At 41.7% G+C, this 14,594-nt stretch overlaps 1 protein-coding gene across 40 annotated transcripts in view; it reads left to right on the top strand.

Annotated features, from left to right (window-relative positions):
• Positions 1–14,594, top strand: part of MAP2 (microtubule associated protein 2) — a 236,821-nt gene that overhangs the window by 49,131 nt on the left and 173,096 nt on the right. For 25 of the 40 annotated variants that reach the window (XM_017747015.1, XM_017747013.1, XM_017747000.1 and 22 more), the window contains exon 2: positions 1,118–1,175. The exons of the other annotated variants lie outside the window; for them this stretch is intronic. In XM_017747015.1, the coding sequence (XP_017602504.1) occupies positions 1,118–1,175 (58 nt within the window). The remainder of the gene's footprint in view (positions 1–1,117; positions 1,176–14,594) is intronic. 40 annotated transcript variants of the gene reach the window in all.

The raw sequence follows: 14,594 nt of genomic DNA, 5'->3' as shown, positions 1-14,594 counted from the left end.
TTATCTTCTCCCTATCTTTCCCCTGTGAAGCAATGAGCATCTTGAATAGCTTTGTCCAGCTGTGAGTTTTGTTACCCACATTTTGGCAGAAATTAGTTCTGCAGGTAGGGTGTGTGCTGATTGAAGATGATGGGCTGGAAAATGGTCCATTTGTTGGCTGTTGACTTGAAGCTGGGTAGGGAAGTCTGTACTTCTTCCTTCTCAGGCAGTTCAGTGCAATTTGTAAATGCCAACAATTTGCACTTTATAGGTGCTTCTCCCTTGCCTAGCCATTCCCAGGATTTGCAAAGCAGTAAGTAGTCCTCATTTATGCCATTGTGATGATATTATACCCATTGTAAGATATGGTTAGTAACTCAAGCACAAAGCAGTTAAGGACATGCCCAGGGTCCTGCAGTAAAACAGCTGTAGCACCAGAGAATTCTCCTCTGTGACAGCTCAACAGCACTTCCCTGATGCAGGTTTTCTGTGGTACATGATACCACGTTACCTGATACCGAATTAATAGGCCCCATCAGTCTGGTCTGCAGCTTGTAAGCACATCATTTGTTACTGTGCAGCTTAACTGTGGGATTCCTGGCAACAAGTAAGCTTTTGGCAAATTAGGTTGTATTATCTACATTGTTTATTTGCTGACTCCTTGTACTTAGGGCTGTTGCTGTTAGTGTCTTTCCTAATTTTTGGCAAATCATCCCCAGTGAATCTAGCTACATGAAAGGGCTTCTGCCTTCAGATCATCTTCTTTCTGTAAGGAAGGAAAGGGTTTTATTGTTTCTATGAAACTCTGATCGTAATGGACACCATAGTATAGCCTGTACTTCAGAGGAATCAGCTTTTCCATGGATATTCACTTTATACGAAAACAGGAATTCTGAAGGCCTGGGCTCTTTGGTAAGACATGGTCTGATGCAAATCAAGGGATGTAAGCTATAATGGCAAGAGAGGTTCTAGTCACCGGAAAAGATAATTTGGTATAACTTTGCACATGTTACTAAAAACGGAGGAGGAAGGCATCTTGTTATTAACATGTTGCAAGTCATGAGTCTTTAATTCATATAATAAGATTAAAGCTTTTGCCTTTAACAGCTGCCACTAACTGAGAGCTTTTTTTTTTCAGATTGTGAAACCTGAAATAAAATTACCTGTGACTGACAAGGTGACAGCAACACCACAAGGTGGGTCTTCTGTTTTTGTTGGTCTTGTATCAGTCATTCCAGGGCTCCGGAAATGTTGTGCGTCTTGACTTTACTGAGATGGATTGCCTAATGAATCTCTGGGGCTTGTTCAAACAAACCCAAATAGTTTGACAGGACTCCTCCTATGCTTGCATGTACATGAGTTATGTATTGTAATGGTGTTCTAAACAAAGAAGATACATACATTTTCTGGGCTGTACGGTGAAGGTGTTTATGGCACAGAGGTGGAAACAAGTGAAAATAAAAACTCACTGGGGTTTTTGCCAACTTTTTTGTGTAGACTTCTGTTTTCTGTAGGAAATGTCCTCTTGTTAATGAGAGTTGAACTATCCAAAAGGCTGCTGCTGCTGAGCACAAGCACTGCAAGTTGAATCTGTGATGTGGCATTTTTTTCTTCTCACGCTTCAAATTTAGGATTCACATTTAGGAAAAATGTTCCAGGATGTGTGCTGATTACTTGTGTGTCAGTCACTACATGCTCACCTTGTCTGACGATTTGTTGCTCTGTTTTGTTGCATTGTTTTATTGAGGTTGTTTATGGGATATGCAAGTTTGCAACACAGCCCAGATGCAAAGAGATGCTGATCCCAGGATTTCCCACTTGCACCCCTGGTATTACCTGTTCAGAGGGGAGTTTGTGTAATGGGTACAGACGGCTTTTAGTTATTTGAACGACTCAAGTGAAAAACAGCACAAAGAGAGCTGGTAAATACCATTTTCCCTTTATCCAGGGGTTGTTGGAAGAAGAATTACTTGGTCATTCCTCTTCCAAGAAAGGTTAAATTTTCAAGCACCAGGTTTATCTGGTGACACTGCACAGTCATGATGAAGTTGGATTTTGTTCTGGGGTTTGGCTTTTTCTTTTTCTGTAGTTGGTTCTTGTCTGTCTTCTTTCTAGGGCGGGAGAATGGAGTAAAAACTGGGACATGTGTTGCCTGCGTCTATGTGCTGGGGGCAGTTCCTGGTCACAACATTGATGCTCTTACTGCAGTCTCACATTTCTCTCTTAGAGGTCATAGTTTTTTCCTTTGTGTGAAGGCATGAGTCTTTCCTGGAGTATGTATCCACAGCCAGAGTGAGTGGCAGTATTTCAATGCAGAGCAACAGTCTCTCTGCTGGGTATTTCAGAGTGCGTTGCTTGTCACCAGCTCTGAAATACTGCTTTATAGCTGTGATGGGCTGCAGTGCAGATGTACCACTTGTATTTCTCAAGGTGTTTTAAAAAACTGCCACAGTCATGTAAGCCTTCTCTCTTGCAGTGAGAGAAACAGGTGAGATGTGAGAATTTATCAGCAAGGCTCTTGTCACCATTCTTGAATGGAAACTGCCAGGAGCCCTGCTCATGGTATTAATCCTTATCCAGTGAGAAGAAGTCTAGCTTTGATTTCAGTGAGTACAAGATGTTTCTTTTATCTGCTGCTTGTCAGCCTCTCTATGTCATTGAACTTGAATCATTAGGCAAAAAGTTAAATGGTCAGGAAGAGATAGGTCTTTCAAAGCTGTAATAAGGCCAAATCCAAAAACTTTTAATAGGAAGGAGTGATTGAGGATCTGAGCTAAAAGTGTAGACAAAGCTGTTTGGTGGGTTCTCTTCGTGAAGAGCAACAGGGAAGTCGAGGAGAGTTCATTCTGCATTTCACTTCACCTGTGCTAGTCTGAGCTTCAGTAGTCTTTGTGGCAGGGTTTGAATGCTCTTGTCTGTTCTTACCAAAGATTTATCACAGTTGATGTGTGTAACCAGGAAATTCAGAGCAGGGTGGTGAACTGTCAGCTGAAAGGGGTAGGTAAACTGTTTGCTCTTAGAAGTGAGTAGTAATCCAATTCTTCCAGCACCTGGCATATTGGTACTTTTCAGCTGTATTTGAGCTGCTCACAGTTTATCAATAGAAGCTGTGTTCTTGCATAAACAGAGAGCAAAAGACCTCCTTGTAATTAAATAATCAGTTGTCTAAATCTCATTTTATTAAGCTGAACACACAGTACAGACTAGAGAAGCGGTCCTGCACCAAGGCTGTTTAAACATACCAAACTTATAAGATTTGATTAGATTTTGTTCTTCTCTTTCTGTCTTCTCCATGTGAATCTAAGGCATGTGCAGATCATGCTCAGCTCTCTTTTTTTGTCTTGATTGTCTTCCTTATAACCCTCTCTTAGGCTTTTACACAACCCACATAATGGCACAGAGAAGCTCTTCACCCATTTATTGGTCTCACTCTGTTGCATCACTTTCTAACTGCCCCAAAGCACCTTCTTGCTCATCAGACAGCAGTGTATCTTTCACAAAGGAATGAAAGCAAGACTGTCTCAGGCTTGTCTCTGCAAGCTTAGGCATGTATTGAACATAAATATTACCTAATTTTTCACACTTGAAGGGCAATAAAACCCAAATTCTCAAAAGAAAGCATTAAGTGTAAGCACAACTGTTGTGTTTTACTGAGAACCTGGAAAAAAAAAGGCAACAAAAAGATGGGTTTATTTCTTATCAGAATATTTCACAGGAACAGCCTAAGTATATGTAATGGTACCAAAGCCTGTGTAATGGTACCAAAGCCTGTACTACCTGGTGATTTTCCATGTGGTATGAACAAAAAGCAGAAGAGAATTTTATCAAAAGCCAGAAGACCTGCATTGCCTAGCCTAACGTTAGGCCCTTGTATGTCACTGCTGCTTGCAAGCAGTGTGCTTACCCTGCTCTCCTCCTGCAGAGAGCAGAGACTGTAGATGAGCATCTCAGGAAGCTGGGAAGGTCACATATGATTGAGCCATTTTCTGAAGAACCTCTCTCTTTCCACTGAATCATGAAAAAGAATATCGAATATATAGAATGAAAGAACTGAGTGAGTTGGTGTTCTTAGAAGCCCTGTAAACAGACAGAGCTAGCTGAACATTTGCCTTTGTTTTTAAAAGATACAAGAACTGGCATCACCACTTATACCATGGAGTCTTTTGTACTTCCATCTTTAAATTGCTGCTCTTTTGGGCTGTTTCTCTTGTGCGAGTGATCTGCTGTAGCCCAGCAAATAAATAATTCTAATAAGGCACCTGATCTCTTGGAGAAATCTGAGTTTCATTCTACCAGGGTATACTGGTTCTCTAGTTCCCAGTGTAAGATTATGCACCTCAAGTTGTTTTGCAGATGTGCTCACAGGTACACACCATTACCATTCTCTCCTACTGTACTGCTAGGAACAGAAAGCGTAAAGGGATTCAGCAGTTCAAATTGCTCCCACGGCAGAGGTTCCTGAGGAGAGCAGTGTCATGTGTGGTACTGAGGAGTGAGAACAGTCCACATGGTCGAACATCAGGATGTTATCCTTGGGCCCTCCTTCTTTCTCTGTGACAGGTTTTCTGTATTATATTCTCCTTGTGCTAAAATTAAAAAAAAAAAAAGAAACGAGAAAGCCACACTTACCTGTTGAAGGCATTGACATTACATCCAACACCCTTTGTTTTGAAGGCTGCTAGATACCTTAGAGAGAGAATCATGTGAGGCAGAAGCTATTTAGACTAAGCCTTCACTATTTATGTTGAAGTCGTAAGCAACTTGAGCTTGCCCCAAAAAGATCCAACAGCATTCCAGCTGATTGGAAGTGCTCCTTGTCTTACTGTTCCAAGTTCCCCTCTTGTAAGAAGGAGCCCTCCAGCAGGGTGTGGGGCAGAGGGAGAGAGAGTTTCTCCATGTAGCATTCTCCTCTGGTGTTTGCCCCCAGCAGCGCTTTGCTGGGATGTGCAGCACACTGTCTTGCACTCTTAGTGGGCAATCCTGTTAGCCCTGGCCAGTAGGAGGGCTGTGATCCAGCCTCTATGCTGCTGAGTTAGAAAAACACATGACCTGGGCTGCATCCAGCAGTTGAGGATGAAGGCCATCAAGCTGTGACATTAACCAGCTCTGGCTTCTGGCCTTGCAGAACTGTGTGATGCTCCCTGTGTTCATAGGTGGAAAAGCAGGAAAGATGTTGGTGTGATGTCTTCTTCCCCAGAAGCTTGTGGGTAGGATGGGGACCAAGGAACCCCTAAGTGCTGTATCAGGGAGGGAAAAGGAGTGGGAGGTGCTGAATGAAGGTCGTGGCTGTAGAATTTTTGCAGACAAACCAGTTGGCACCCATATGACTCTGAACCAGGTGTGCTTGTAGTATGAAAGTCTGACAGACCAGATTTCTCATTGGCATGACTCTTACTGAAGTCATCACAAGTATGTTGGTATTGCACAGCAGCAGAACTGGGTTGTTGGTGTAGTTTCTTTCAGGTGCATCTGGGCATTTGGGTTACATGTCTAAACTCCACTTGCTCAAATAATCTGAAGCCTGAGATTACGAATATACAGAAATAGGTGTTCTTTTAAGGGCCACTTTACTTTTCATTCTCTGAGAGTACGTATGATGTATAAAGATGCAGGTTTCTGAGTAATAACAAATGCCTGGGTTAACATTCTACCAAACACCAGATGTGAAACCCAGAGGCTAGCAAAGTATTTATTGAGGGAGTATCTGAGGAAGCTGTTCTTATTGATGCCAGCAGCTCCTGACTGCTAGTTAGTTAATCAAGTAAGTGTTTGTGGGTTGTTTTTTAACGACTAATTCCATTGCCAGCAGTGTCTTCAGGAAAAAAAAGGAAAAATGGAAGGAACAGGTGGCGCACACAACTTTTTTTTAAAAGGAAACAGCGTGTTGTAGAACTGCAAGCGTCTGCTTCTACTTAATGCTTAGTCTTCAAACGCTGAGATGCCATTCGTTTAGTCGAATAAATTACTATACCGGCTACTAGGCCCTTAAAATACTTTTTAACCTTATTTTATTCAGTTAACCACATTCCTTATTACCTCCGGCATACCGTACCAGGAGGCTGGAAGGCAATAGGATAAATAGTTTTGATTAGATCCTTCTCCAGAGCAAAAAGTAGGAGTTTTAACTTCCATGGGAGTAGGAGCCAGACCTTTTTTTTGTGGTGGGCAGCAGTGACATCATCTGAGACAGTCTTGATGAAGAAATGTTGTGCCCTTTAATTCTAACCTGAAAGGTTTAAATAATGCCAGACAAATCTCTTTGGAGATAGAAAACATCTTTTATGAGATTATTTGATACAGCAGGAAAAATAGGTAAGTTTGCAGGTGAATGGTGAAGACCAGGATTAAAGTTTCTAATCCTGAAAGCTTTCTTGGTGTGTGGTTTTTTTCCCCTGCCCCCCAGGTGCAGGAGATACTATCTTTATCTACAAGATTTGCTTCACTTACAACCTTTGAAAATAGTGGCTGTAATGCCTTTACATCTCCAATGTCTTTTATTATTGGTGGGGAGAGAGCATTTCAGTGTGTGTAGCACCCAGAGGTAGAAGCTTTTCTGTTCTTAGAGCTCCAACTCATAACCTGTTCATAGATTTTTATCTCTATTTCTTATGTCTTCACAGGTTTCTGGGCACATAACCACTTAACAAGTGATATGTCGAAAGTCTTTCTTCCATAAAGTCACTCACAGTTTTTTTTTCTACTGGTACCAGTAGCAACAGGACCAGGGTTAAAGCTATTCAATCTGATAGGATCGTGTGAAGTGTCTCACTGAAGCTCTGCCTAAAGGCAGTGTCAGATTTTCCAGTGTGGCCAGGTCTATAAGAGAACAGGGTTGACATCCCAAGGAAAAAAAGATTACAGTCATAGGAAGAATCAGTTATTTTTCTTCCAGTTCTTAAATGCTGTAGGCATAAACATGCCTCATCATCTAAAGGTAATACAGGTAATAAAGGTAATCCTTTTGTGTTGCTTCTCACCTTGGAAGCATATGGTACTAATGGGAAGCCATTCACCAAATTCTTGATTTTCAGGCTTTGAAAGGTAGACTGTAGAATTCACTTCATTTGTCTGAGCAATATATAAAGGGAGGAGTTACTGACTTTAAAACTTCCACATGAAACCCAACTGGGTTTGCTTGGAACTGATTTTCCTTTTTACTATTATAATACAGTATGTATATATATATATGTTAAATATATATAAATAAATAATATTATATCAGTTTATCTTGTTGTATGAATGAAACATTTAACACTTTTAAGAATACACAAATCGTATGTCCTGTATTACATCTGTGGATATTTTTGTGTAGCTGAAATAACTTTTTCAAGTTTATAATTCCTAGGCTGTTAAGACTAGTGTCTCAAATCCTGATAAAAGCAAGTCAACTCTATGCTTCTAGGGGACCAGATAATGTTTTGATTCTGATCAAAAAAGAAAAAAATACTTCTTTAGACTTCCATGTCTCTGTTGTCCATATTTACCCACTGCTGGCACACAGGGCTGCTTACACTTTGCTGTGTTTCTCCATCACATAGGTTTGTAATCCAAATGCTGTAAAATGTGGTGCTTTACATTGCCTGACATTGATATAAATGCACTTTTCTCACACTTCAGTGTTGTGGTTGCTTTGAGCTGAGCTTCCAAAGGCCCATATTCTGAATAAGAATCAATGGGAATGGTACTGCTGAAAATGTGAAAACCTCAATCCTTAGTTCTTAAGTGCATTTCTAGGAGAGATTTAGTTGTGGTGTAGAACTGTAGGCAAGAATTCAAACAATTCATGTGCTCTTGACAGGGCTGTCTCACTCTGACTTCTCTTTCCAACTGTTTTAATGAAAATCTCAGAGATAGGGGAAATTCAATGCATTACCAAATGCATTGGTGCTGCATTTGAAATCAGAGTTTTAAAAGCTTCTGTTAATTATTTTTTTCCTTGAGGGACCTGCTGACCTAAATAATGATCTTTCTATAGAAAACATTATGGAAGTATGTGTAATGTAGTTAGGAGCCAGGTGGGTGGTGAGGCTCTGTGTGTTTGAATGTTTACGTTTGAAAGGCTTTTGGACCTGGTTTGGAAAAACACCAGTCAGGGAATAGTGCCTGCACAAAAATTCTTGCTATGGAGGTGGAATGGGAGCTGAATGTAAAGGTGCAGGAGTCAAAAATGAGTTTGAACTCATCCAAGACCATGGGTAGAGGGAAGCCCCTGTTCTCCAGCAATGTACAGCCCCAATGTACAGACCATGGGTAGAGGGAAGCCCCTGTTCTCCAGCGCTGTGTCTTTGCCTGCCTTGTGACGAGGGTGCCAAGTTTAGAAGCTGGAAAAATGCCATGTTACTCTTTTGTACAGGTATTTTGTTCCAGAGTTGTGGCAGTGAAGAAGGAGCCTTCTTGGGGATCCAGTACTGAAGTACGAAGTGTCTCCATTAGGAGACACTGTTAGTGTTTCCAGTTTGCATGTGAGGAAATGAGGAACATTAAGATAATAATGCTATCTGCGGGCAGTAAGTAGGCAAATTGTGACCCAGCTGGGATCAGATTCCAATCTCCTGAGCCTCATGCAGCGCTTTGTTTTCTCTTCCATCAAAGTGCCTTTTTCTGCTGTACATCTTAATTAGCAGCTTATCCTGATCTAACAACTAAGAAAGAGCTTCATAGTGCAAACAATAACAGTATGGGCAGATATGTGTATAAAATTGTATTTTGTTTCTAATTAGAGCAGGGGTGCATGCCTCTGAGACACTTTACAATGTGCTCAGAAGGAGAAAGTGTGGACTCCAACCCATCAAGTAGGAAACTATTGCTTTGGATGAAAAGCTGATGCTTTTTCAGGCAAATACAAAGGCAAGTTTCATATGTGAGAGCTGAGCTAGAAAGCTTGGTCTTTTAAATACAATTCTGACTAATTCTGCCACTGTTTTGTATTGGCAATTATGCATTTTTGTAATAAGCAAGAGCTGAAGCTAAAGATTGCTGTACTCAAGCTCTTCATGTCAGAATGAGACTGTGCATGTTGTATTTGTGCTAGAAGGCTTGAAGCATCAGGGCCAGATGCTTTTTTATCTCTGAAATTGCTAGGTCCATTGATTTCAATAGACTTGCACCCACATGCAGTTACAGCCAGCAAAAACAGGCTCTTGAGTCTCAGAAATACACCATGAAGATACTGAACAACATCTGTAGCATAGCAACAGGAAAGCCTTTATGCCTTTCTCATTTATGACTGGTCTCAGACCCTGGCAGTAGTAGTGAGCATATGGTGGAGGGTTTGTTTTCTTTTTGGTCATGCCAGTCAAATTGTCTCGGAGCGTAATGCCGACCAAATTTTAAAAAAACAGATATGGTAGTGGTTCAAGGACTCAGGTTTGAGGAACATCATCTTTGGTTCAGTGCTAAGGTTTGGGAAGACATCACACAGCAGCATGACTCCATGATTTCTATTTGCTTTCCATGGCATTAACCTATCCCCTGTGTCAAGTTTGGCCTTCCTGATTCCATTAGAAACCATGCCAACAGGGTCTGGCATGTTTCCTCCCAGGCAGGACTGTTGCATGCTGTGTGGGCAGCAGAAGTCCCAGGCTGCTATCCCATGGCAGGCCCTTTCTGGGAATGAAAAAAAGTGCTTTTTGTACACAGCAGAGAAGGAGGTGCTGGAGCTGGGAAAATAGTTGGGGGCTGTGAGCAGGCAATTAAGTATTCCTCAGGATCAGCATCTCTGCTTGTGATAATCAGCATTGAGGCCTGAGATCAGTATGGCACCTGCTGATGCGGCTGCTTTTTGCCTGCTGTCAGTTGTCTCACAGTCTTATGCAAATAAACCATGTAAGAAAATGAATGACTTAAATCAAGCCAATTTGGAAGAATATCACCAGATTCTGTACCAGCCAGCCAGCCACCTGAAAGATGTCCTATATTTACACAAATGTAGCAATTGTGTTTTCCCCAGTATCTGTGTTTTTTACATTATTTGCCTTTAATTTGTTCAAAGGCAGAGTGGGAAGCAGCATGAGTGTCATAACTATGTCCTGTAATTACACAACCGTAAGAAATAGAAAAAAGCCTTCTGGGTGTCTTCTACATTCTGGGATTTATTAGGTGTCCATGTGCTGACAGAACAAGATGGGAAATTGCTTTCAGTGTTCATTTGTTACCATGTGAGATGGAAGAATCAAGTCTCACAAAAACACTGTAGCGCAAGAACTTGGCTTTTTTGTTTCTGCTCATCATGGGCAATTCCCTCCCTTTTTAAAAAATGGTTTTCTGGTGTCTCAGTGAATAGACAAAAGTGATTCTTTGCAGTACTGGGGAGAGCACCTTACATGTAAAGGATATTTCAGAACAAAATCTAGAGCTGAGTTTGAAGTGTTTGGTCTGTTCCTACAGCACTGCTAATCACTAACTAAGAATAGAATAATTTGCAGTTCAGAGAAATGCTGTAATCTATTCATGCCTGTGGGAAAATATTGCTTTCACTGTGTTCTTTGGTGCAACTGTAATCATTTCAAAGAAAAGAGGTTAGGAAAGTGTGTTCTGCTGCATGTCAGCTGCAGCAGCTCTGTGTTTTCTTGGCTACTGTACTGATGCAAAACCGTCTGTTCAGGAAGATGATAAAACCAAATGTGCAAACAGAAGGAGCTTGCCAGTCGTCCTGCAGTTCTGTGCTAGGACGTGATGGATGAAGTCAAACTGCCTGAGTGCTTGTGTTATTCCTGGCTGGAAAGGCCAGAGAGAAGTCAAAAGAGAAATGGGAGACGCCCAGACCCAGCTCCTGCTGGTGGGAGGACACCACTCTGGGACCCCCAAAATCAAACTCTTCTGTATCATGTGGCTGCAATGAAGGCAGCAGGTGTAAAGATGGGTGGGCCTTGCAGCCTGTTCGCTGAAGCAAGAAGGTTCAAATTCAGCTGAGCCATACATGGAGAAGCTTCCTAGTTGGAGGAGACCTGTGGGTTTCGTGGAGAATATGCCATTTAGACCCTGCAGGTTACCTGTACAAACAGTTTGGTAGGTAATTTCTTTTGAATTTCTTCTGATTTTTTTTAGCCAGAAGTCAGGAGCAGGATGTCAGTTTCCTTTATGCTGACTTCACCCACCCTTCCTCTGTGAGTCCTCATTGTGGTGGAAAGACCTGACTGGCATAAGGGGACTGCTCTTGTGTATAGAACCATTTCCTGTATTTCTCATTGAGAAGATGAGTTTTGAAGATGCAAGCACTCTTCTTTGGGAGCAGTATTCATAGGATGAATCATGGATGCTGGCCACTGATGTAGTTGGTGTCTTTTTTAAACTGTAATCTCTTTAAGCAGCTAAGGAATGAAGCTGAGGCTGAGGGTTACCCAGGTCTCTTCAAGGTTACAGAGTATATTTGCAGGAGAAGCAATCTGCATCTCATTTTTAATCTTCAGAGTTAGTGTCAATGCAGAAGAGAGTAGGCAAGCCTCAAACAACTTTATTGTGGTTATGAATCATGTGTCTGGCACAGCAACTATGATTTGTGGTTTCAGGGTATTTTTAAAGTGCATGACTTTGTGGGTAAAACTTGCTCTTTCAAGTGTAAAAAAAAAAAGAGAAGGACATTTAGATTAAGTAGAATGACTGAGACTTGGTCTAGAAGTTTTAAAAAAGCAGTGGGGTATTTTTCTGTATTAAACATCAGTTTAGAGTCTTTGAGCAGGAAAGCCTAAGATTAGCTTTACAGGTCTGGAAATATTGCTGGCCTGTCTGCAAATCCTGTGTTTCCCTCTTGCACATAGCCCTTTGTAGCTGGTGGCAGGGAATGGCATTTTGCAGAACCTTCTATCAGTGGGCAACACGATCCAGCCCTGCAGCCAGGTCAGTGCAGGCTGAACCCTTGCTGTAAGGTTAAGGGGGTGGTCAGTGCATTCTTCTCTGTAATGGTTCAGAGTAGACACTGCCCTGTCTCTATTAGATTGTGTCTGCCTTCATCAGGAGCCAGTATCTGCTCCCTAATTAGCTATATACAGCACTTGGAAGTTGGAATTTGGGTGTAAGTTCAGTAATGGCACGTGTGGAATCAGAAAGACATAGAGAAATGGGGTAAAAGTCTGAGTTTTGCATTTGCAGGTGCAGACATAGTGAAGGGGGATGTAAGCCCACAGAGTGTTTTTCATACCAACTTTCACAAGGGCAGGAGATCTCAGAAGGCCATTATCTACCCTATGAGTCTGAAAATAGACTCTTTGGTCTAGGGGATAAACAAAAATGATGCTATGTTAATGAAAGTATTTGGGACCTGGTCTGGTCACATTGCTCTGGGTCTGTTTTCCAGGCAGATTGAACAAAATATTTTAGCTGTGAAATTCTGAGAAACAGCCTGTAAAATGTCAGTGCTTGCATTTCTAGAAAGGCTACTTTCTTCAGCTGATAGATTTCCTCTGCAAGTATGCTGCTTAGTTTTGAAGGTTTATGTGAATTCAGTGTGTGTCTCAATACGTGTGCCAGTAGACTCTTTGCATGGGAACTGTCACATTCACCACTTTGAATTAAAGCTGTCTTTAATTCTCCTGTTTAAATCTTGCCCTCCTCTGGAGATGTTTTCTGATTTCCCCTTGATTAACAAGTATTGCTGCAGACCCTCTTCTCCACCAGTGAGCAGTGGACCAGGGCGTATTGGTGAGTTTTTGGGAGATGGGCACTGCTCTTGCCCCCCTACACATCTTGTGTTTCGGAGACACACAGCCTGTATATTTTATGGGGCGTTGTGTCTTTCCACAGAGTCCCTGTGATTGTGTATCTCCTCTTGGTCTTGTGTAATGTGGTTGTGCTGCATTGTGCTAGGTCATGCTTTTAAACCACAGGACTTCTGAGTGCTGATTTTTTTTCAGTAGAAGACATGACCTTTCTTCTGCTCCTTGGGGTGGAGCAGATATCCTTGTAGTGTTCTGCTTTGAAACAAATTGGTAAATGGGAGGGATGTTTTGATCTATAACAGGTTAGCTGCAGAGGTCTTTGTAGGCTTCCTAGGTGCTGAAGGAGATGGAGTGGAAAAGACATTTCATAGAGATGAGAACTTGGAAAGAAAATTCATGCAGAGATGTAGAAATAGCTTATTCAGGCAGGAATTACAAAATCTAGGAAAGTTAGGCCAAATGAAGCAGTGCAGATGAAAATTTTGCCTGAGCACAGAGCACAGGCTGTAACTATTTACCATGATGAGGTTAGATCGGGGATGGTGTAAGCTGCAAGGAGTGTAGCAGCTAGGAAATAAAAGTGGCCAAAAGGTCAGTGCTCAGAGTTAGGTAAATGAGCCATGTTGTAGGACAGGGCAGGGGCGCAGTGCCAGAGCTCCTTGGAGATGTAATTCCAGAGGTGATGTATTCTGGTGTTGTCATTGACGAGAACAGGGCTGACAATGACTGGCTGCACCTTCTGCGCTAGTTTGAATTCATAGGGATTTGCTGTGATGAAGTTAGTACACTATGGTCTGCACATAAAGAGTTGGTGAAAAACTAAAGGGTTCTCTCATGACCATTGTTTTTTACAGTTTTCATACTTTGCAGTACTCTGTAGCTGTGTATGATACAGGAGACAACTTGTCTCCCCAGGTGAGGGGGAATCTAGCAGATGTGAGCCTTGTGGGGGTCTGGAGGAGCCTGTGACCTGCCTCTTGATGAGAAGGGTGCAGAATTGATTTAAAGACACTTCAGTGGAGAGAGGCACAATGTTCAGCTCCACATTTTGTAAGAGCATGTCTTCCTGTAGTGGGAACAGCATTGGTTTCAGGTATTAAATGCTACACGTGAATAAAGGGAGAGACAGTGTCTTAAATATCTTGAACTTCAATTTGTCTTCTAGTAAACGTAACTTCCTAATCCCCCTTTCTGTTTGCTGGCTGTTGGAAGATGGATTTCCGTTATCAAACATGATTATGACCCGAGTTTTTTCCTGAGCTTTCAATATCGATTTAATGGCAAGTACTTGGGAAATACACAGTTCTACATGTTATGGGATACTTCTTTGAAATGTTTTTCTTGTAAAATAACAAATGGAACAAGATACTTGTTAGAGTACTATAGGAACAGTTGTTGCATGATTGTATTAGGAAGGTTCTAAACTAGGCATAAAAGTGACTTTAAAGCCTAACTTCTGAATTACTGTTATTTTTGACCATTACATAGTTCTGAGAGTACCCACCAGGAGGTGACAACACTGCCACATACCTGTCCAACCAACTTACCTATGCTTCCAAGACCAGATGTTCTATGTGTTACATATTTAAATGTGCAGTTTCATGTAACTTCTTCCCCAGACCAGTCCTTTCTTATGGTCTAGGTTTTGGCCTTCATACCCATGTCTGCAGCCCAGCAAACTGCTGTAATTTAGCACTGCTGCAGGTCCCTTGCTGTTGTGCTGGCTGCATGAGAGCCAAACTCTGCTGCAGCATTGGATTTGCAGGACAGCAGTGGGAGTGTTAGGGGAAGAAGGTGCTAGTTAGTATGTGTGTGGGGTGCAGAATATGGTCCTTAATAAGTACAGAAAACAGGTGCTGAGGATGGAGGAGTTACCAAGTTTCTAGAAAAGCTGGTGAATGGCTTTTCTAGGAATGATAGTTTAGAGCCATGTAGTGAAAACAGTAGAACCAGCCTGAAAAA

The sequence above is a fragment of the Corvus brachyrhynchos genome, unplaced genomic scaffold (assembly GCF_000691975.1).
Source record: "Corvus brachyrhynchos isolate BGI_N302 unplaced genomic scaffold, ASM69197v1 scaffold481, whole genome shotgun sequence".
Taxonomy (NCBI): Eukaryota; Metazoa; Chordata; class Aves; order Passeriformes; family Corvidae; genus Corvus; species Corvus brachyrhynchos.
This window is presented reverse-complemented; position numbering and strand designations above follow the sequence as displayed.